Raw genomic sequence first — 21,792 nt, 5'->3', positions numbered from 1 at the left:
CCTGTGCAGTCGGCATGGGGTTGATTGAGCGAGGGAGGAGAGGTTTTGCAACGCTTTATGTCCCATGACGTTTTCTGCTTTTGTTGTTGATGCTGTTGTCGTTGTTCACCATATTCCCCCCCTCGCGTTTACTATCCGGTCTGACGGCTTTTTACGTCGGGCATCCTGACCTAAGATGGCGAGACTTGATTTTCAGCACTGGCCAGGAGTTTGGAAGGGATTTTTCTACTTTTTCTTCTCTTTTTTTCTGATTCTTGGCGAGAGAATACCACCTACACGAGCAGCTCGAGGCATGATGTGATTCGAAATTTTGTTTTTCTCCCACCTGTCATTTGTATCTTTATTTCCCCCTTTGACAGATGGGACTGGGTGGCTTTCTTCTTTTTTCTTTATCTTTTTTTATTCTCTTTCGTTTGAAGAATGAGCGGAAGATGGGATGATTGTATGATGACCCTCGTTTGGGTCGATTTACATATACGGGACGAATTCGTTCCCGCACGATAGTGGTAAATACTAGTTGTTCAAGACCTTCCATGCTTTTTTCACTCGTGCTCATCGTCGTTTTCCTCGGATGGTAATGTTTCTGGGAACCATCCGTACTCGGAAAAGTCTACAGAGAGCTCTCCTAATGCGCTTGTTGTTACTTGTACTCCTTCGGCTTCGAGAGCTGTGGCTTGTGTGCGAGCACCTTGAGGTTGAGATCTGGGCTGTTAGTGGGATTTTTGATGTGATAGGGTTAGCTAACCTTGGAGAGATCATGCCCTTTGCGTTGATAACTCTTTGCCACGGGACATTTTCGTGGTTGAACCGCTCATCTGTGTTGGAGGGGAGATGTTTGAGGCAGATGCCCACCTGGCGAGGACGTTGAGCTGTCGGATTGTCAATTACGAGGGTAGTTAGCTGGAGTCGAAGGCTTACGAGTGCCGACCAGCATGGCAATGTGACCATACGTGGTTACTCTGCCGTGGGGGATCTCTTGGACGGCCGAGTATACGGCGTGGAAGAAGGCTGCTGCTTCGTCTGAACGTGTCATGCTGGGCGAAGCGAGGCACTGAACGGATACCGTATAACGAGATCTCGATATAAGAGATGGATTGAAACTTGGCGGACTGTCTATGGACTGGATCGAGCAGTCATTCACAGGGCGTGTGATGCGATTTGCGGGGTATGGAGCTAGCGAGTTGCTTACTCTACACCTGTAAGATTGCGTTTACTGTAATTCTTCATCATTCATCTAATCTCATCTCTAGTCTACATCTAATTCTACATCTATCATCATCATCTATCGTCTATTGCTCAGCGTGCTTCTCGTTAACCAGGACATATCGATACCGAGCCTTGCCGGCCTCCATATCCAGGACCGCCTGATTGGCATCCTTTAGCGATCGCTTCACCACCCACGGCTTGACCTTCTTGTCAACGGCCAGCTGCAGCATCTCCTTAATATCACTAGGGGATCCGATGGCGCTGCCGCCGACCTTGAAACCGCCCGCGATCAGGGTGAAGGCGTTGATGGGGGGAAGCTCGCCACCGTCGGGAGCTCCGACCTGGATGAAGTTGCCGCCGTAGCGGAGGAGGCCCAGGTACTGGGTGAGGGGCATCTTGGGGCTGGAGACGGTGCTGATGATGAGGTCGATGGATTGGGCGTGCTTTGTTGCCCAGTCCTCGTCGTCTTCAGTGGCGATGTACTCATCGGCTCCAAGAGCTAGGACCTCGTCTCTCTTGGATGCCCGACGAGAGATACCGATGACCTTGTCTGCGCCGAGGGCCTTGGCGAAGAGGACGCCGAAGTGACCGAGACCGCCGACACCGACGATTCCGACTGTCTTGCCGGGGCCGCAACCGTTGTTGCGGAGAGGAGTGTAGACGGTGACACCGCCGCAAAGCATGGGAGCGGCGTCCTCTGATGCAAGACCATCAGGGATCTTTACGACAAAACGCGAGTCTGTGCGGTTATAGTCGGCGTATCCACCATACGACTTGCCCACGTCACCGGGGTAGATGGAACCGTAGGTGTTGATGCTGTTCTTGCAGTAGTTGGTGAGTCCCGCGGAACACGCGGGGCAGTCATCCCGAAGACAGCTTCGTGCCTGAGCACCCACACCGACTCGGTCTCCGACTTTGATGTCCTTGACATTGCTGCCGACGCGGACGGCCTTGCCGACAATCTCGTGGCCAACGCAGCAGGCTGGTCTGATGTCAGTGGGCTGTTTGGCAGGGGTTTGGCGATGGCTTCACTTACGATAAGGTGTCTCTCCCCATCCGGATCGCAGCATATGGAGATCAGAACCGCAAATACCGCAGTGGGTGATTTGGATGTCGACGTCGTCTTCCTCCCACTTCTTGGGCTCAAATGGACCCCATTCCATCTTGCCGTTGACGGCATCGGGGGAGTGGCCGAGCCAGCCCTGGAACTCGTAATCGGTAGACATTTTGGAGAGAAGTTGGTAAGTTGAGGTGATTGATTGATTGTGTTTGTTTAGGAATAATGATTTCTTCTACGTCTTGGCCCCATTGCCCTTATATATCATCGGGGCAAGATTCTTCAGTCTCCACAACGTCATGGAATTTCTCACCGATGATGCCATCATCACTGGCTGCTTGGATCTTGAACTGCCGTTTCGGACTTTATTATCGGACATAGCTGAGCTACTGAGACGAATTGGGAAGATAGCCCGTGCCGAGACCTTGGTTTATCGCCCGAGCAAACCGCCGGACGATAACTGATTCGTGAGTTTCCTAAGTCAAGCGGGTCGCTAGAAAGCTTTGACAACCCGAGACGGGACAAGATCGTAAACTCAGATATGGAGTGAAACGGCGTTAAGAAGATGAGGTGAAGAATCCGATAGAATCTGACACTATCTCAACAAAGTCGGTGTTCTTACGTGCCAAGTCCTTCAACTGCCGGGGTTCTGAAATAAACGTCTGACAGCTGCCTCGTGTCGACCAGGAACCCCAATCAACCCCCAGCCTCTAGCTTCGGATGGTCGGTGTCAGCAGGTTGCATTAGCGTGCTTTTTCACTGTCGGTGATAGGCTCGAGACGCATTCGTTGACTCGTAAGAGGCCACTATTCCCAGATAAGAGGGGCGACATCAACGGTGATAAAGGGAATCTCCGATCCATCGGTCAGCTACCTGCAGACCTTTAAATACGAGTATCACTCCTAGCTTTGGTTCTGTTACACGCGTGTTTCCACTTTGGCTATTATCTGATTACTATGGCGGAACATATAAATGCCCCGAAGCGGCTCGGTCGGATGCCGCAACTCACCGAACTGCGAGGACCTGAGGACGACTGGACCGGAGTCACCAAGTCGGCCGATAGGAGGAAACGGCAGAACAGACTCAACCAGAGAGCTTACCGTTAGTATACCCCGGAGGTATCTATTCTTCCTTTGGCTAACGGTGGCCTAGGCAGGCGGAAGCTTGAGCAGAATGACGGCAAGAGTGTCGTCACTACGTCATGGCCTCTGGATGGATACCTCATGATTGAGGATCCGCAGAAGAGGGCTGTTGTGTATGCGTTCATGCAGCTGGCTCAGGTGCAGTATACGCTCAAGAACCATCGCTTGACGTATCTCCCTTCGCTTATTCGACTCAACGCCGCCAACGCTCTCTCGCACAATGCGCGGACACTCGGAATCCCGCTCGAGGGTCTCTGCAGCGACGAGATGATTTCGCAGTTTAATGCTTTTGGCCCAAAGACTTTGGATGGCGTTACTGTTGAGCCGACTCTTCCTGAGAACCTTCGTCCGACGCAGTTGCAGTCGACTTTTGCGCATCATCCTTGGTCTGATTTGCTTCCTGCTCCTCGACTGCGGGATAACATCCTGCATGGAATCAAGAACGATGTTTTTGATGAGGATGAGCTGTGTTGCGATCTTCTTAGTGTCGTGAGCAGTCGCGAATTGGACGAAGCATTCCTCATCGTTTGGGGAGATCCAACCGACGTATACGGCTGGGAAGTCAGCGTTGGCTTCTTTAAGAAATGGGGATGGTTACTACGTGGGTGTCCGGAGATGATTGAGGCGACGAATCGATGGCGACAACAACGAGGAGAGTCAAAGATTGAGTTTCCAGTCTGATGATGCCTTCATTAGGTTGTTAAGACTCTTGGAAACATGTCATGGTTCTTTGGCATTAAGTACTCTCTGAAATACGAGGGCTTGGTCATCTAACTATGGTAAAAGAGTGTGGTGAAGGAAAAAGATACGAAATAATGACTGGACTAGGGCGCAACCATGCGAACCCCTCGAGAAACATCGACGAAAGCCCGCGATTCACCAACAAGGACCAGTCTGTCTGATGACATTGAGAGGAAGACTCAGTATTCTCTGGGATCCCAGGAGGGACCGTTTGGACAGACACCGCGATATCCGCGCGCGCCGTTGCACGTCAAGTCGCCATCGAAGTTTTCAATGAAGGAGTCTATCGACGGTTAGCAAAAGAGAAGGGAACGTTGTTGAGGGGGGAGAACTTGCCTAGGTTGATGGTGGTTCCGCTCATGAGGAGATGACCCTTCATGGCACTCCAGCAGTGGCACCAAAGGTCCTTTCCGTCTTGACTTATTATGCACTGAGTGCAAGTCTCGTGCCAAAGTCCACTGCGACAAGTCAGAAACACGCTCATACTTTGGAGGTTGTTGGAACTTACCCGGGTCCTGGGGCTAGGGCCCCGTTGACGTTGACCATGCACTCTCCGAGCTCGAGAGAGCTACACTTCATCTCACCCGTGAGATCAGGACATCGAGCTACGAGACGCGGGGACTCGTAGTAGCCCGAGTGGATATACGCTGGGTTTACTCGGTTCATGTCCTTGTCGCTGATGTAGAACCGGATGTCCTTGCAGGAACCGAGGTAACCACCTGCACCGCGGATGCGAAGGGAGTGAGTGAGGGTAGCATCGCGGACTTCAATCTTGGTGGTTTCGTTGACGGGGAAATCTGGGGAAAGGGTGTTGGGGAGGTCTTTGAAGTAGGAAGGCTGAGGGTTGGCATCACGGGGTGTGATGTGATTGGCAAGGGCGCCTAGAGCGGCGAGAAAGAGTGGAAGGAATGCGAAATACATGGTTAATGATTGATGGGTAACGATTGATTGTAGTTGGGAAATAAACTTGCTATGATCAAGACTCGAAACACTCGAGTTAGAAACGCATCTATATACATCTCGACAACTTGACTCTGAACATCTTATGTCTTTGAGAACAACCTAAATGAAGCATTTGACACAGACTCGAGTTGTGTGTATCCTCCTGCAAAGAAAGTGTCTTGATGCAACGCCTGCATTGGCCATGAGTTACTATTTTGGAGTCGAGAGACAAAGAAGGTCGCTACTCCCGACCGGGTATCTAGGTCAGATGGGATATATCCGGCGACGGGATTCTCGAGGTTCTTTGTACTAGCAGAAAAAGGGTCGGCTGCAGTGCATGCCAAACTGTTTCATGATGGCATCTTTCTAAGTACGGCAGCTTGAAGCAAGGCGACGTCAAAGCATGCTTGCTGGATGGGTGTAACTAATGAACTTCACCTTCCAAATCCGGCTATGTGTCACGAGACAACCTACGAAATTGAAAGACTAGGGTTGTAGTTGGAGGTGATGACAGTGCCCTTGCATGGTGGATGTGCCAACTCTGGAGATAAAAGCAATGTCAAAAACTTTGTGATCATGGTAAATGGCCACGAGAAACATGTTCAAGCACCAACGCTCGTCTAGCAGTGGAATGAACCAAAGGATGCCGGGAAGAACTGTGATGGCTCAATGCTACCGGTTGGACGAGCATGCTCCTATTCCGTCTCCTTTTTGGCGTCTCTTTTGGGCCATATGAAAGATTAGCGAGAACCGAGGGGCCTTATTAATCAGTTGCGGTTGCGCTTCACGATGGGTTCAGAAATTACTGGTGGATTAATGGTCATATGGCGCAAAGATGCTTAAATCTAGCCCCGAGTCTAGTCAAGAACCCCGGAATGGCGGAGGAGGCCTCTGATTAAACATCCTGGAAAGAACAACATCGGCTCAGGAGATGTGATGCGGGCGGTTATCGCGGACCATTCGAATCGACGCGCGACAAGCGAGTAAAGTCGTTGGTCCAAGAACGAGATGATCGTCTTGGAACGAGATCTGCCCACACATAAAGCATGCGTCGTATAAATAAAAAACCGCCAAGATATTCCTTCAAAACGGGTCCAACATCAAAAGTCTTGGTATGGGTCAATAACATCCATGAAGCGACCGCCGAGACTTCCGCGTATACGAGGAGCGACTCGGTAGTTCTTCCGCGGCATCTCTTGTCCGCTTCGCTTTTCTTTTTTACCCCTTAAAAAGAAGCATTCCATGATCGGAAGACCCGGGATTTGTCAGGGATGGGCCCTGAATATCCAGGGCCGTGGGTGTCTGGGGAGAAGAGCGCAATGTGTTGCCAGATACAGGTACTTGGACGGCCAACAGCCAACAAGTCAACAGCTAAGATGAGCGTCTTCTCTTCTTGCTGAGGTACATCGAACTATCGATAACTCACAGTGACAAGTTACAAAGGAACCATACAAGTACAAACTGATACAACACCCCTTTCCCTCCCCTCCTGGCCACGCACAGACACGCGTTGTCCATTGCGAATCTCAGGCCCTGGACCCGCAGTCGAAAGGTGATCCCCATATTATCAGCCATTACCGTTTCCACCACAACCCTTGTCATTCGCCCGCTGTTGGCTGTCGATATCGTATAAGTCAGGGTACTATTTTTGGCTTCGATCGGATGTGCTGTGCACTGTATATTTTCTATGACCTGAAACGGGGCTGTCGGATGTTATATGGGGAACGGGGGAAGAAGAGAGGGATCAAATTCTGGAAGGGATCTTTACGAGCTTCTCTTTCTTCATTCTTCCCTTTATCCATTCTTTCGCTCATTTTACTTTGTTTGGGGGGTTTTTACTAACTATAATGTTTCGACCGTCGACACTACGGGCTATACCGTTGCGCGCTCTCTCCATAGCCGCCGTCGTAGGAATCTTCTTGTTCCTCCATCTCCTTTTGGCCTCGGGTCCTCAGCTCACCACCTTGAGCCCTCCTCCATCTCTCCCTCCTCGTCCCACTCCGCCTCCCGTACAGACCCCGACCAAGTTCGTCGCCAGCACTGTTGACTGGTCCTCGCTGCAGCTGCAGCATCCTCCCGTCGCTGTCAAGCCTGTTCCTCAGGGCGTCGCCCAGAGGCTTCCACGAGTGCAGGCTAAAAAGTCAAAGTTTAGTTACAACAAGGATGCTGAGAAGAGGAGGGAGGCTGTTCGAGATGAGTTTTTGCGAGGCTGGTCCGCGTATAGACAGCATGCGTGGATGAGAGACGAGCTCATGCCTGTGTCGGCGCAGTGGAGGGATAGCTTTGGCGGATGGGCTGCCACCTTGGTTGATTCGTTGGATACGCTCTGGATCATGGATCTCCGTGAGGAGTTTGAAGAGGCTGCCAATGCTGCTGCTACTCTCAACTGGGGTGAGAGGCGTGACGGAGCCATTGACGTTTTCAAGTTGACCACACGCCATCTCGGAGGTTTGCTTGGAGCTTATGAGTTGAGCGGTCAGGAAGCCCTGTTGAAGAAGGCTACTGAGCTTGGGGAGATGCTTTATGTCGCCTTTGACACGCCGAACCGCATCCCTACTCTCTGGCTCGACTTTGCCGAAGCCGAGAACGGTACTCAAATCGCTGGAAACCATGATCCTTCTGCAGCGCCGGCGTCCTTAGCCATGGAGTTTACTCGACTGTCGCAGTTGACTGGGGACTCCAAGTTTTACGATGCAACCGACCGAGTCACCCAGTTCCTCAGCAGGGTGCAGAACTCGACCAAGCTGCCCGGCATGTGGCCCATCTACCTCAACTTTGAGCACCAGGTCGCCGAGGACAACACTTTTACGCTCGGAGCGCTGGCCGACTCCATGTATGAGTACCTCATCAAGATGCACGCCCTGCTTGGTGGACTTGATCGGAACTATGAGAGGATGTACCGCATGGCTACCAAGGTTGTGGCCGATAAGTTGCTGTATCGACCGAAGGTGCCGAACCAGGACGATGTCTTGTTGGTGGGCGAGATTCATGTTGAGGGAAAGGCTGAGTTTATCCCGAGACTCAACACCTTACCTGCTTCGCTGGAGGTATGTTTGCCCTAGGTGGTAAGCTCCTCGACAACGAAGAGCACGTCAAGCTCGGCGAGAAACTCGCCCTTGGATGCCACTGGGCCTTCAAATCCTTTGCCACAGGAATAATGCCCGAAATCTTCCGCCTCGAAGAGTGTCCCACCCTTGAACCCTGCGACTACGACGAAGAGGCCTGGGCACCCGAGGGAGAGCCCATCCCCCAGGTTTCCGCCACGTCCGCGATCCCCGGTACCTGCTGCGTCCCGAGGCCGTGGAGAGTATTTTCATCATGTACAGACTCACGGGAGACCGAAAGTGGCAGGATATGGCGTGGGAGATGTTTGAGGCTATCAAGCGGTTTACTACGACGGAGCATGGTAATGCTGCTGTTGAGGATATTATTTCTGTCGAGACGAAGCAGACTGACTCGATGGAGGTGAGTAAACTGTTTTTCGGGTGATGGATATGATACTGACAGATGTGCAGAGTTTCTGGCTTAGTGAGACGCTCAAGTACTTTTACCTCATCTTTTCGCCTCCTGATTTGGTGAGCCTGGATGAGTATGTGTTGACCACAGGGGCTCATCCTTTCCGACGACCTACCAAATAAAAAATGAGTATAAACTGGTAAGAGGTGGTTTTGGACAAGGCTATTAGATATGGGGATAGAGGAAACGGAAAGGAATGGAATCACTGAGGACATTGGCTAGAACTAGCGTAATCTTTAATCAGAAGTTTTGAAATGCAGACTGGATGTGCAAATGAGTTCTGACTCTCTAAAATTATCCGTTGGGTTGTGCTGACGGATTTGGGTATGATGCTGCTGAGGTGTCTGGGCGGTAGTGACTCTTCCTCCATCTGGGCTCCTCGGGACGCCTCGTCGCCAGTGTTGGGTTTCTCATTAAAGATCCTCTATATAAAACGTATAAAAAGGGCTCCTAATTGAAAGGGGTGACTGGTATTTATGCGCTCTTCTGTAATTCTTGGTCTTTGTAGGATTTCTAAACGCCTCTTTGCATACCTGTGGGATCAACTCGACTATTATAACTATGTAAGAAAACAGAAATTCCCTGCCGCCGTTGTCGGCACCATCAATTGGGTAATTCATCGGTTACTTGCGTCTCTTTTGCAAGCTCCAAGATCTTCTCAACCACAGCTTCCACATCATGCGTCTTGATGGGTATTCGATGACCACCGTCCCACTCAACCAGTCTTGTCGTACCAGTCTGGCAGTACTTGTTCATCAAGACCTGATGCTGTTCCGTTCCTGGGTCTCGTAGGCCATGGACATGCAAAGTCGGAATGCTCAACACATGGTCGCCTTCGTTGGTCTCGGGCCAGTCAGTAAACTCGGAGCTTAGAAGTGCTGCGTCAACGATGTGAGGCGTCTCTTGAAGACGATGGTCCAGCATGATTAGAGGCGCTCTCCCAGCCATGAGCACTCCAAACTTAAAGTGCGTCAGTGACTCTGCCGCTCCGAACTTTGCCGTCACCTGCTGCTGCGTCCACAATAAGCTGGCAGCAATCTTGGCGCCCTGTGAGAAGCCCAGCACGCCGACCCACTCCCCCGTCCCCGGGTCATCCTCCATAGCCCGTCGGCACTGGTAGCGGATCTCCCCCGCTGCGGCCTCGGGCTCAATCTCGGGGTGGTCGGGTTGCCAGCGGAGCCAGCGCCGGAAAGGGCCGTAGTCACCATAGACACTGACGATTTGAGGGTGAGGCGCTGAGATGAACGGTGCTTGCATGAAGACGAGGCGGAGGGAGGTGCTTAGCCGGGAAATGATGGCTCGGCATTGTAGCTCAAAGACTTCGGCGTTGACACCGCCGCCGTGGAGGCACAGGACGCGGGGGAGGTGGAGTGTATCCTCGGCGTTAAGCCTGGACTGTGTTTGCGTCATTGCTTAATCTCGCTGTTGATTTACAGAGGAGTATTGGTGTTTATGAGTGAAGCCGAGTTTGTAGGTTCCAAGTTTAATATTGTAGGCCGCTTCGGGTATTAAACCCTTCGGCTGACCATGTCTGACTTCGGGATCCGAGACATCGGGGATTGTATCGGGAATGATTATATCAGCACAGAAACGATGAAACACAATAGTATAGCAGATGTCAGATGTAAACAAGTCAATTCACCTCATTATTTTTTCCAGAAATCGTTCTCAACAACGTTCAATCAGTTGAGGCCAAGATTGGCTCCCTCGTACACAAACGCCAAGAATGTGGCTGTGCTGGACCCTGAGCTGCTCATCGTCGCAATCATGCACGTCAGCCACACTGATGACATCAACAGCCAAGCTGTCGCGACTGATGAACGAACCTGTTTCACTTTATCTTTCGCGCCACTTTGTTCTCCAGATTACGAGGCCTCTTTCAGAATTGGCAGCTATTAAAGGCTTCTGATCTGCATCTTTCCGGTGTTGGTTCTTTCAGACTTGTTAAGCACCGCCAACACAGCTCGTACGCTTGTAAGACAGAGCTACCCCGCCATCAGACCACGATCATAACCTCCCTCCTCCATCTCCAACAACAGGAATCGAAAATACCCTCAAATCTGATGTCGAACCCCGAAAAGGCCCCCCTGAATCAGCCTTCGGGCGAGCAGTATGGTTCTGGCCTGCTGCCTCTCGCGGACGAACAGCAGCAGTTCCCCCCTCCTCCACCCGGTCCCCCACCTCATACCGAGTCTGCCGCTCCTCCAGCTTATGAGCAGGGAGGTGCTGAGCTTCCAAAGGATGAGAAGCCAAAGATTGTTCCGGAGGGACAGCGGACGGAGGGAAGTCGATCTGAGCCTTCGCAGCAGCCATACTTTCCACCCCCTCCTGTAGCGGCAGATCAGCAACAGCAGCAGTTCCCTCCTCCGCCACAGGTTGCTGGAGGTGAACAGCAACAGTATTTCCCTCCTCCTCCCCCTGGGCCTCCTCCTGCGCAGCAGCAACAGGGCTCAGGACCTCACCCGAACCCCCTCGACGCCAACCCTGCCAACCCTCAGCCGGCTCAACAGAACTACAACATCCCGCAGTACAACCCCGCCCAGCCCGCCTTTGCACCTCCTCCCACCAACGAGCCTACGCATCAATATCAGGAGGCGCCAATTCCGGAGCACGAGGTTGGAGCAGGCAACACATCTACCTTTGTGCCTCCTGAGGAGCACCACAAGAAGCATGGTTGGAGTGAGCGCTTTAGCCAACTTGGCATCAAGGCCGCTGCTCCCATCAACAGCTTGGCGCATAAGCTCGGCAGCCAAAGCTTCCTCCCGGAGACACTTGACAAGGAGTGTGACAAGGCGGCTTCAATTCTCAAGTCTTTCTGCAGTAAGTTATCCGTACCATCTCGTAATGATACACGCTCACGTCTCTTAGAAAATGGTGTCTATGCCGACCCTGGCGCAAGCCCGGTGCCTACTTCGACCGACCCCAAGGCCACCGAGACCAACGACTCCATCATCGATCCTACCAAGCAGAAGCCCAAGAGCCGTGTCATTGTCACTATCCCGCCCAAGGTCATTGCCAAGGCTGTTGGTCTTGCCATCTTCACCACCCTCCGTGCTGGATTCAACTTTTCTGGTGCGACCGGCTCTGGTATCCTGATTGCCCGACTTCCTGATGGGTCTTGGGGCCCTCCTTCGGGTATTCAGGTACACTCCGTTGGTGCCGGTTTCTTGGTCGGCCTCGATATTTATGATTGTGTCTGTGTCATCAACAGCCGAGAGGCACTGGCTGCCTTTGCCAACACGCGCGTCGCCCTTGGTAGTGACTTGGCCGTCGTCGCGGGTCCCTACGGAGCTGGAGGTGCTGTTGAATTTGGCACTGCCATGGAAGGTCGTGAAGGACGAAAGTCGAAGGAGGGCAAGGAAGGAGAGTCATCGACTCAGCCTCCCCCGAGCCAGCCGAGAGCAACCAGAACTTGAAGCCTGAGAAGGATAAGAAGAGCCATCGCCGCAGCCTCAGCGCTAGCGCCTTCAAGCCCGTCTTTTCATACGTCAAGTCGCGTGGATTCTATGCTGGTGTCCAGGTTGACGGTACTGTCGTGGTCGAGCGCAAGGATGCAAACGCTGCCTTCTTTGGCGAGCGGGTGTCTGTCGACAAGATCATCAAGGGTGAGGTGCCCCGTCAGGGACCCAACGGCATGTGGCCTGCAGGAGCACGCAACCTTCTTGAGACTTTGAAGGGAGCCGAGGTCGGATCTCTCAAGGTCAAGCAGAGCAAGGATGGAGCATCTCCGACCAGCCCGACATTCGGAGCCCCGGGCGCCGATCACTCGGCTCCGGTGGCGTCCGGAGCTCTAGGGACTGGGGCGGCGAGTGGAAGCGGACAGCCGCCGGCCTACAAGGATGATGGAACGCACCACCCCGGTGTTGGTGATGTGAAGTACCGCTAAAGTTATGACGAGTATGAGTTATGAGATACCACGCTGAAGCAATTGGAGGACTTGATGATGCTTTCTTTGAGTACCTAATAAATTGACTCCGAGTTCTAGCTACATAAGCCTCCGGATGTGATTGTAGACACATGCATGTTTTAAGAGCCACTCAAGGCACATATGATAAACCGCCAATATTATTAAAAGTAATCCAAGTCCTTTCTTTAGGAATCAGTGTTTTATCCGTGGTTGACATGTTGGCTGTGATCAAGTCTGTAGGGTATCTAACTTGGGCGACCTCAAAGCTTAGTCATCATAAACGAGCCACACCCCACCTCGTCATTGCCCCTCCAACGTGGCGGCCTCCATGGTTTTGGGCTGGATGAAGTCATCGCAGCCTTTACAAGTCGAGCCTGACTTTGGTGAAGCTGTTTGAACCAAGCTACTGAGCTCCTCGAACCTGCGAGCTCTGCGTTTCAAACATAGCCATGGCGTCGTGAGTAGCTACATTTTCTATTAACCAGCTCTGCCTACTTACACCAGCTTAGCAACATCCTTGCGCTCCCCTTTCGCAAGTCGACACACCTTTCCCTCGCTTCGACGATACGGCAGTACATCAACACCAAATATGACCAACATCCGGACATGTTTAAGCATGACCTCGAGGTCATTGATACGCTTCGTCGTGATGCGGTCAACGTCCGGGAACCGCACCCTAGCGGTATCAAGAAGCTGCAGACATATGCTGCCCAGCTCGTGTGGGTTGGCGGCAAGTTTCCCATAGACGTGAGTATGGTATGGTTGTAAGAGGAGGAGGAGGTAACTAACGAGATTGTAGATTGGAGCGGAATTCTCCTGGTATCCTGCTCTTGGCTACAACACCGAACGTCCCATGGTCCGAAACAACCTTAAGTACGAACTCATGAACATCCTCTACAACCTCGCCTCCCTCTACTCCCAGCTCGCCCTCAATACACCCCGCGGAAACACCGAGGGCCTCAAATCTGCGGCCAACTACTTCTCCATGGCCGCAGGCGTCCTCACCCACATGCAGACCGAGATCCTGCCCGAGCTTCGAATGTCCGACCCTCCCGAGGACATGGACCACGACACCCTCGAGTCTCTAATCCAGCTGCTGCTCGCGCAGAGTCAGGAGTGCTTCTGGCAGAAAGCTGTTATGGACGGCTACAAGGATGCTTCGATTGCTAAGCTGGCCGCTCGCGTCTCGGATCTATACAACCTCTCTGGCGAGGCCGCTATGCAGAGCGAGGCTATTAGCAGCGCTTGGATACACCACATGAGCGCCAAGCACCATCACTTTGCCGCCGCTGCACAGTACCGAGCTGCGTGCGATTGCCTCGAGAAGAGGAAATACGGAGAGGAGGTTGCGAGACTGAGGGATGCCGTATCCTGCGTGACAGAGGGCATTAAGGAGGCCAAAAGCGGATTTCTCGGCAAGGTAGTCGTTGATGACCTGAGTGGGCTCAAGCGAAAAGTAGAGGAGGATCTGAAGAGAGCCGAGAAGGACAACGATGTCATCTACCTCAGTAAGTGGCCTCTCCTGGCTCGAGTTCTCAGCTAACGTGGATAGTCGCCGTCCCTCCCAAGTCGGAGCTCAAGATCCTCGATCGCGCCAACATGGCCGTGGCTCGAGTGCCGCCTCAAGTAGCCAACCCGTACGACTACTTTGGCGACCGCGCCGAGTTTGGGCCGGCTCTGTTCTCTCGCCTTGTGCCGTTTTCCGTACACGTTGCCATTTCGATTTACGAGGAGCGACGAGACCGTATGGTCAGCCAGAATATCATCCAGGAACTCGAGACGCTCACCGAGAAGCTTCACGAGTTGCTGGCGTCTCTTGGTCTTCCTGGTTCTTTGCAAGCTCTTGAGAAGCCATTGGGCTTGCCTCCCAGTTTGGTGCAGCATGCGGAGGAGATTAGACAAACTGATGCGATTGGTAGAGTACACAAGAGCTTTGCCGATATTGATAAGCTGCGCTCAGGGGATCTCGCCATCTTCGAAGAAGGCAAGAGAGCGTTGGCCTCAGAGGAAGAAGAGGACCAGCGACTTCGAATGAGGTTTGGAACAGATCGTTGGATACGGCCCGAGAGCAGGCAAGATCCCCAGGGTTCGCAACTGTGGCAGCACGCTGCTGAAATCGAGGGTTACTTTGAGACCAGCGGCAGCAGCGACGCAATGGTTAGGGACAAGTTTGCGGCTATCCAGGACTTGCTGGCTATGCTATCAGGACCCGATCGGGATCTGATGGATTCTGTGCCTTCCAGCCGTCGGGTGGACATTCCGGAGACGCTGAAGCCAGTTATCGGAAGACTCCGCGGAGCATACAACGATGTCCTTCGTCTCGAGAGCCGACGTCGCAAAAAGGTCGAGAATCTTCGGGAGAATGCCCGTCGCGATGATATCAAGCCCGATATTCTCAAGGAGGCAGCCCGACTGGAGCGATCGTACCCCACGACGGCACTTGTCCCAGCTCACTTTGAAGAGTTCTTTGACAAGAGACTCGACAAGTTGTATGAGCCCGAAATAGAAGCCATCGACAAGGAAGCACAGGACCAGGAGCGTATTCTCGCCGACATCCAGCGCATCAACCGAGAGTTTGAGTCGCAGAAGAGACAGATGGGAGAACGCGGCAACCGAGAGCGAGAGATGGCGCTGCAGAAGCTGGACAATGCCTACTTTAAGTACAAGGAGATTGTCAACAACCTCGAGGTCGGGCGCAAGTTTTACAATGATCTTAACAAGATTGTTGGGCCTGGGTTCCGCGATGTTATCGTGGGGTGGGTTGCGCAGCGGAGGATGGAAGCGAGGGCTTTGGAAGAGTATGTTGCCAAAGAAGAGAGTATAGGATCTGTACTAACTGACGCTGACAGGGAAATCAACATGCCGCCATTGTCGAGCTTGAACATTTCTCACAAGCCGACCCCGGTTCAAAGCCCAATGCCTCCTCATCAGGAGCCCGCTCACTCGTACGCTCCTCCGCCTCACCAAGAGCCAGCGCACTCATATGCTCCTCCCGAGCCTGCACGCTCATATGCTTCTCCTCCGCCTCCGCAGCCTGTTCAGAGCCCTGCCGAGGCAAGCATACAGTCGTGGGCCGGAGAGACGATGCAGCAGCCCCGACCGGTTCAACCTCAACAAGCTCCAATGGGCGCCATGTGGAATCCGGGAATGGGTATCAAGTTCGGTGGACCTGCTGGAGGCTCTGGACAGCCTCCGGCTCCTGGGACTTGGAACCCCAACTCTGGTATCAAGTTTGGCTGAGGTAGATGGGAATTTTTATAGTAGATACCCCCTGTTAGATAGAGTAGGGTTGCTGCCGTCTTGTACTTGTAGTATATAACCGGATATTCGGAACTGTGTTGTTGAGGACAAAGAGTACATGTGTTTCGTCTCCTCATTTTATCATGCGATAGTGATGGAACCAAGGTGCTGCAACTGTCTCTTTTCTATGTCGCTCGTGTCTAACCTCGTACTCCTACGTGCCTCTCATCGTGTGGTATACACTCCATGGCTCTCGGCGTGATATCCCCTCTTTCCAACCTTGGCTGTCAACTCACTCTTCCACTCCTTTCCCTCCCGGATCAGCTCGACCACCTTGCTGAAGGTGTACTCTGGTTCCCATCCCAGTTCCTCTACTGCCTTGCTTGAGTCGTACACCCTGTCGATGCGCTTTAGGTAGCCCCAGCATTTGTCCTTGAAGACTTGCTCGCAGCCGGGTGCGACGGCCTTGAATACCTCTTCTGGGTTTTTGTCGAGCTTTTGGAGAGTTTCGGGGTTGTTCGTGAAGGGTGGTGGTGCGCTGATGATGTACTTTTTGAATTGCAGTGACTTCGCCTTGGACATCCCGCAGACTGCGGCTCGGACAATGTCTTCAATGTCGCATCTGCGGTAGGCCAGTTCTAGGACTTTGAGGTTGTCGTCTTGAAGTGCTGCTCTGCGATCTTCGTCGTCGTCCTGTTCCGGGAAGAAGCGGCTCGTACGCAGGACGAGGACAGGCATGCCGGTTTGTTTCTGGACGAGGAAGCAGAGGTCTTCGGCGGCGACCTTTGTGGCGCCGTATATGTTCTTGGGGATGGGGACCACGGTCTCATCGATCCATGCAGCTGCCAGACCGGGCTTGGGACTCAGCGCTGCTCCGAAAGTACTGGTGGTGCTGAAGAAGATGAAGCTCTCAATCTGGGGACCAAGCTTGGCGGCCTCCTCGAGGAGCACGAGCGTGCCCGTGATGTTTGTGTCGACAAAGTCCTGCTTGGAGTGGCTCTCTACGTGAGGCTTGTGCAGCGTCGCGGCATGAAGAACATGGCGGATTGGATTCTCTGCGAGGATGGACGACACAGCGGACCTGTCGGTGATGGAGACGACGTGGTTGGTGTTTTCTGACGGGAGGATGTCGATGCCGAAGGGTGTGAAGCCCATCGTGGGAAGGGAGAGCATGAGAGCTGTGCCTAGGTGGCCGGATGAGCCTGTTACGAGGACGTTGTAGGCCATGTTTGTTTGTGGATGAGCGAAAGTTGAGATTGTGAAGTGAGGGGAAAGGGGATTGGTTATGTAGGTGGGGTTTTCGGCGAGTGAGTCAATTGAGGGCGAACGTGAATGTGTGACTAGAGAATGGCAATTGAGGTTATGAGGTGGTATTTTGTGGTTGTGAATTTTGTTGTGATAGTGGGACTGTGAGTAACGGACTTGTTCCGAGGTGCGTTAAGGTTGGGGCATGGTCGGGTGAGGGGATTCACAAATGTTGGTGTGTGACGTGATGGATCACTGATGAGGAGAGATTAATGAGTACCATCGAGGGTAGCTCACATATTCATGCACAGGAATGGCTGCTCTATTGTTCACTACTGTAGTTATATACTCTGAATGATCAAGTCAAGGTATATTCTTGAGGCAACTCGCCTACTGACACCCGTGCAAACTTGCCGATGTCGATGGCGTCGCCTATCCATCCTCTCGTATCACGTCTCAAGGTCCCGAGCAGAAGTCTCTGCCACACATGTAGTGACGAGCTTCACAGGTGCTCATATCCCTTCTGCCCAAGTCTACCTTTATCCTGGAAATCATGCAACATGCTGCTCACGACCTGCCGGCAATGACCGAAAACTGCCCCCCGGCTCCCGCCCAGCTCAACCTCGTCCCCTTTAGGTCTTTACTCCGCACCTCGCGTGCCACATAAACATCGTCGTCCGAACCAAGGCCGAGCTGGCCGGACGAGTTTATACCCGTCGCATACGCCCTCCCCATCTCGTTGACAAAGATTGTGTGGTCTGTACCACACGCTACGTGGATGACCTTGCCGACGTTGGGGACTTGTGTTGGACGGAGACAGATCCGAGGCTTGTTTCGTTCGTCGTGACGGATTAGCTCTGGGTCCTGGAGTTGGGCGGGTGTGAAGGATATGCCGAGTTGGCCGCCGTCTATTCGACCCCATACTAGACATTCGCCTGTTGCTGTTACTGCTGCCGAGTGATGAGCGCCGCCGTCGATTAAAGTGACGCCTCTACCGCAGAGATCACGAATCTTCATGGGGTACGGTAAAAGAGCCGAGTCGCTCCCAGCACCATCAGCATAACCCGCCTCGCCAAAGCAATTGAGTCCCCAAGCCCAGACGTCATCCTTGTGATCGATGGCAAAGGCGTGGTACTCTCCCGAGGCGATGTACTTGGCCTTTCCGCGGCATACCTCGACGAGACGTGGTTTTAGGTGCTCTGTGTGTCGGCCAAAGAGACGTCGGCCGAGCTGATTTTGTTCATGGGAGCCCCAGCCCCAGACTTTGCCTGAGGAGTCTAGGGCTAGGATGTGGTTTGCGCCGCAGGTTATTTGGGTTATGTTGCTGATGCCGCGGATTTGGATGGGGGTTTTCTGGCACTTTATGAATTTTCCATTGATGTCATAACCGAATTGTTCGTGTCCTGAGCCGTCCTTGAGTGGTGTTAGTAAAGTGAACTGGTGATTATGGGGATACTCACGCGGAATGTGCCCCAGCCCCAGACATGACCATCTTCTGTGAGAGCAAAGCTGCAGCTATCACCAGCGGCAACTTGTGTGAATCGTATCTCAGAAGGGAAAGATACTGCTGTGGGAGTCGACTCATAAGGATTCAGCTCTGCCTCATCTTCGCTACCTGAGCTAGCGTCTACATCTTTCATCACGCCATCCCAGTCAGTGTCTCTTCCCAGAGCGTAGTTGTCGTTTACGCCCCATGTGACGATTTTGCCATCTGAAGTTAAGGCGACGGTGTGCATGCCACCACAAGACAGCTGGACAACCTTGAATTTTGATGAAGAGCCATCAGGATCGAGGAAGGGGTTTATCCGGGGACGATAAGTCTCCGTGATTTGAGGTCCTAGACCGAGCTCACCGCACTCACCGCTGCCTACTACAAAGACTGAAAGAGGCTGAGAGGGAGGCTGGTTCAAGGCAGTGGATGGTGATGCTGCCGTCCTGCTCTTTTTGGCAGGGCGTGCGGTGGCTCTGCTTTTCTCGGGCTGTCGTACAGAGTCCTGGGATTGGCCCTTGCGTTTGGTAGAGGCTGTCTGAGCATGGCTGCCAGACTCCTTCTTTGTTGTAGATTTTGAGGGATTCGAGGCTGAATGCCATCAGGGACAAAGGACTGGAAGCGTTGGTGGAGGTGTGCTTACATGGTGTTTGTGAGGTGTTTGATCGGGCAGCAGGTTGCCGCCTTACCGAGGTCCTCGTGGGCCGCATCCTGACGGAAAGGGGAGTAGAATATGCATGAAATATGACACAAGATGAAATATGTGTTCTTTATAGCCTTGTATGTTTTCGAGATTCTAGGGTAGTTGTTTGGTGATGCTGCCTTGGTGCCTGTCACCTCCATCTGATGATTGTGGTGGGGTTAGTCAGCTTTTGTGCTGCGCCTGCAATTCATGACCAGGGTGTGTTCGTGGACGATTATTTCTCCATTTATTCTTCAATAGTTGTATCCATGGCTTTGATATCCCATTCTGTAATTACTGGGTGGGCATAGGTAATCATTTCTAGCTCGTAGCGTTGAGGTGGTGATCTCCACTTTCAAGGCTGAATAGCCTCAACCTCGTAGCTTGACGCGCACAACTAACCCCCATCCTGTCTTGCCCTCCCATATTCCCATTTCGTTCTCTCGTCTAAAAGTAACCTCTTCTGCCTTGACTGTCATTGTGACTGGATCTTCATCTTCTACCGGCCTTACTGGCGCTGGAGGCGGTTGTGGTGGTTCGGCTTTTTTGAACAGGCCCCATCTTGACGCCTTTTTGTCCTGCTTTATTTGCTGCACATTTGCCTTTACTACCTGGCGATCAACCCGTTCTGGTGATATGTACTTTGCCAGGCGGGAGGCCATGTCGCGGTCGTCCCACCAGAGGATGTTGCGGGGAGTCGTATCTTCTGTCTCGTCCTCCCATCGACCCCATTCATCAAACGCCCTCTCCCCTAGAGGCTTCTGCTCTGGTTTGGGTGGTCTCTTCTCATCTCCTTGGAGTTTGCGGTCTTCCTGCACGCGAACTACGGTGCGGGATCGATCCTCATCGCTAAACACCCATTCGTGGTTCACGGCCTCTTCTGGGACCATGGTCATCTCCACGATTCGGGGAGGCGGATCCATGGCCGCGATGGATGATAGTAGGTCTTCGACATGGGGGACCAAGAGCGTCAGAATCTCGCTGTCTCGTTGGTCGCGCGCAGAGGTGCGGGCAGCTTGGTTTGAGAGGATGCGTAGTGGGAGACTGTTGAGATGCGAAGAAAAGATGGATGTGATTGATTGTTGAGAAGGTTGAGGTGCTCCTGTTGATGGCCCCGCCTCGGTATACGGAGGGGGGAGGTCGTCGTCGAGGACGTCTCGGGATGATTGCTTGGACATGATGGATTCGGGAATATGCCAAGGCGGAAGTAAAGGGAAGAATGCTGCGCTGCGTAGATGCCTGACGCCCGGTGATATAACATTCAGTTGGGTCGTGTTGTAACCTCGGAGTCAGCCCATCACTCGTGACCAGGCTATGGGCTCAGCCTTGCACATTCATCGACGGTCTAGAATCAGGCTATGGATGCCCGACGACAACTAGACGACCCAATTGAACGGGAAAGGGTTCATGTGGTTCAATTGATTGATGATTGTTCCTGTTGCTTCTCCGGTCAAAGGATCAGAGTTGGGTGGCGCAGCAGCCGTGGATGTCATGCAATTTCCACTTCTTGGAGGCTTGGCGTGTTGGCGTGTTGGCTGGGCGTTTTTACTCTGGCATTTTTTGATAGAGGACAGAGTGGTTTTTTCGTGTTTATTCTTTCCGTAAACGTACGGAGAGTGAGATGTGAAAACAACTATAATTATTCTATGGGGTTTGTTCGTTCAGCTGAATCAATAGTATATGTGGTCGAGGTTGACAGGTTCAAAAAGTGGCCTGTGAATTATATGTCTCACTCAAGCCGGGCGTCACGGCCCCCCACACCACATGACCTCGCTCTGTAACCTAACCTTGCATGTAATATATGAACCTTGAAGTCTATGTCTCGATGGATGGAGAAATCGGATATCGGCATGGACGATCCGCAAGGCATCATGAGATTCCCGATGCGGGATTCGTTCAAGTTGTTAGGTGTGGGGGGATGGGGGGACGGGATTGGGTGGGAAGCACAAGGCTGTGTTTGGGCCGCATTTCGAGACGATATGTGATTGATTAATGTTTCGGTGAATACGGAATTGGGACATGAGAGGGATATTGCATTGGCGTATGGACGAGTATGAATGAAGACATGTTTGGCTTGTACGCATTCGGTCACCGTCGTTGAGCTGGTGACTTACACGAATAGGACCCATCTAATTCATTGACGCCCGGGTCCTGGAGATCTGCCGCCTCCGCTGGAGCATTTCCAGCCGCAGCGGAGCGGTTACAGCGGGGACAAGCGCTAAAGTCACTCCACTAAACACCCGGAATCCGCCCTGCCAATTCCAACCGACAATCCTTCCATCATCATCATTGCTTCGCCAGCCATCAACTAACACGTCGGGCAAATAGCTTCATAATCTGAGTGGCAACATTACAAGAGATGGCTAATCTCCGTGCTAATGCCACAATCTCTGGTCATGGGACCTCCACCGCCTTCCTAGGCAGGAAACCTTCCAGAAGCCCTACTCAGCCTCCACTCCCGTTGACAGACCACCCAGAGCTCCGCCACCGCAGAGGACGCCAAGATTCAAGGCACACAAACGCTGCCCAGCCCGTGTAGCAGGGTAAAGCAAACAACCCCTGCAGGCAGTGCTCATTAGCCTGGGGACAAAGCTCTAGGTTGAACTCGTCTGGGGCATGCAAGGC

General features: G+C 52.7%; 10 protein-coding genes across 10 annotated transcripts; 4 read left to right on the top strand and 6 right to left on the bottom strand.

The window, feature by feature from the left end:
* Nucleotides 1-542: 542 nt before the first annotated feature.
* On the bottom strand, nucleotides 543-1,033 carry MRS44_000109 (uncharacterized protein; the record flags this gene model as incomplete). The annotated part of the gene is made up of 3 exons (XM_046281430.1): nucleotides 543-702; nucleotides 746-869; nucleotides 919-1,033. 3 exons carry the CDS (start codon nucleotides 1,031-1,033, stop codon nucleotides 543-545), a joined length of 399 nt encoding a protein of 132 aa, XP_046129774.1.
* Nucleotides 1,034-1,289: 256 nt separating this feature from the next.
* On the bottom strand, nucleotides 1,290-2,432 carry MRS44_000108 (uncharacterized protein; the record flags this gene model as incomplete). The annotated part of the gene is made up of 2 exons (XM_046275822.2): nucleotides 1,290-2,188; nucleotides 2,243-2,432. 2 exons carry the CDS (start codon nucleotides 2,430-2,432, stop codon nucleotides 1,290-1,292), a joined length of 1,089 nt encoding a protein of 362 aa, XP_046129775.1.
* A 787-nt stretch (nucleotides 2,433-3,219) lies between these two features.
* Nucleotides 3,220-4,086, top strand: MRS44_000107 (uncharacterized protein; the record flags this gene model as incomplete). Its single annotated transcript, XM_046275825.2, has 2 exons — nucleotides 3,220-3,364; nucleotides 3,416-4,086. The coding sequence occupies 2 exons, from the start codon at nucleotides 3,220-3,222 to the stop codon at nucleotides 4,084-4,086; spliced, it is 816 nt and encodes a 271-aa protein (XP_046129776.1).
* Nucleotides 4,087-4,429: 343 nt separating this feature from the next.
* Nucleotides 4,430-5,067, bottom strand: MRS44_000106 (uncharacterized protein; the record flags this gene model as incomplete). Its single annotated transcript, XM_046281431.1, has 2 exons — nucleotides 4,430-4,604; nucleotides 4,655-5,067. The coding sequence occupies 2 exons, from the start codon at nucleotides 5,065-5,067 to the stop codon at nucleotides 4,430-4,432; spliced, it is 588 nt and encodes a 195-aa protein (XP_046129777.1).
* Nucleotides 5,068-6,935: 1,868 nt separating this feature from the next.
* MRS44_000105 (uncharacterized protein) lies at nucleotides 6,936-8,726 on the top strand (the record flags this gene model as incomplete). Its single annotated transcript, XM_065623539.1, has 4 exons — nucleotides 6,936-8,135; nucleotides 8,186-8,352; nucleotides 8,415-8,553; nucleotides 8,604-8,726. The coding sequence occupies 4 exons, from the start codon at nucleotides 6,936-6,938 to the stop codon at nucleotides 8,724-8,726; spliced, it is 1,629 nt and encodes a 542-aa protein (XP_065479646.1).
* Nucleotides 8,727-9,207: 481 nt separating this feature from the next.
* Nucleotides 9,208-10,014, bottom strand: MRS44_000104 (uncharacterized protein; the record flags this gene model as incomplete). The annotated part of the gene is made up of 1 exon (XM_046276940.2): nucleotides 9,208-10,014. The coding sequence occupies one exon, from the start codon at nucleotides 10,012-10,014 to the stop codon at nucleotides 9,208-9,210; it is 807 nt and encodes a 268-aa protein (XP_046129780.2).
* Nucleotides 10,015-10,667: 653 nt separating this feature from the next.
* On the top strand, nucleotides 10,668-12,490 carry MRS44_000103 (uncharacterized protein; the record flags this gene model as incomplete). The annotated part of the gene is made up of 3 exons (XM_065623532.1): nucleotides 10,668-11,424; nucleotides 11,473-11,931; nucleotides 11,985-12,490. 3 exons carry the CDS (start codon nucleotides 10,668-10,670, stop codon nucleotides 12,488-12,490), a joined length of 1,722 nt encoding a protein of 573 aa, XP_065479645.1.
* Nucleotides 12,491-12,960: 470 nt separating this feature from the next.
* Nucleotides 12,961-15,751, top strand: MRS44_000102 (uncharacterized protein; the record flags this gene model as incomplete). The annotated part of the gene is made up of 5 exons (XM_046276942.2): nucleotides 12,961-12,968; nucleotides 13,021-13,258; nucleotides 13,311-14,019; nucleotides 14,064-15,309; nucleotides 15,361-15,751. 5 exons carry the CDS (start codon nucleotides 12,961-12,963, stop codon nucleotides 15,749-15,751), a joined length of 2,592 nt encoding a protein of 863 aa, XP_046129782.2.
* A 225-nt stretch (nucleotides 15,752-15,976) lies between these two features.
* On the bottom strand, nucleotides 15,977-16,978 carry MRS44_000101 (uncharacterized protein; the record flags this gene model as incomplete). Its single annotated transcript, XM_065623525.1, has 1 exon — nucleotides 15,977-16,978. The coding sequence occupies one exon, from the start codon at nucleotides 16,976-16,978 to the stop codon at nucleotides 15,977-15,979; it is 1,002 nt and encodes a 333-aa protein (XP_065479644.1).
* Nucleotides 16,979-17,563: 585 nt separating this feature from the next.
* On the bottom strand, nucleotides 17,564-20,345 carry MRS44_000100 (uncharacterized protein; the record flags this gene model as incomplete). Its single annotated transcript, XM_065623522.1, has 4 exons — nucleotides 17,564-18,409; nucleotides 18,457-19,076; nucleotides 19,129-19,196; nucleotides 19,570-20,345. The coding sequence occupies 4 exons, from the start codon at nucleotides 20,343-20,345 to the stop codon at nucleotides 17,564-17,566; spliced, it is 2,310 nt and encodes a 769-aa protein (XP_065479643.1).
* Nucleotides 20,346-21,792: the final 1,447 nt, after the last annotated feature.

The sequence above is a fragment of the Fusarium solani genome, assembly GCF_023522795.1.
Source record: "Fusarium solani strain SB1 chromosome Unknown bctg00000000, whole genome shotgun sequence".
Classification (NCBI taxonomy): Eukaryota; Fungi; Ascomycota; class Sordariomycetes; order Hypocreales; family Nectriaceae; genus Fusarium; species Fusarium solani.
The sequence above is the reverse complement of the archived record's forward strand: the minus strand, read 5'-3'. Positions and strand labels throughout refer to the sequence as shown.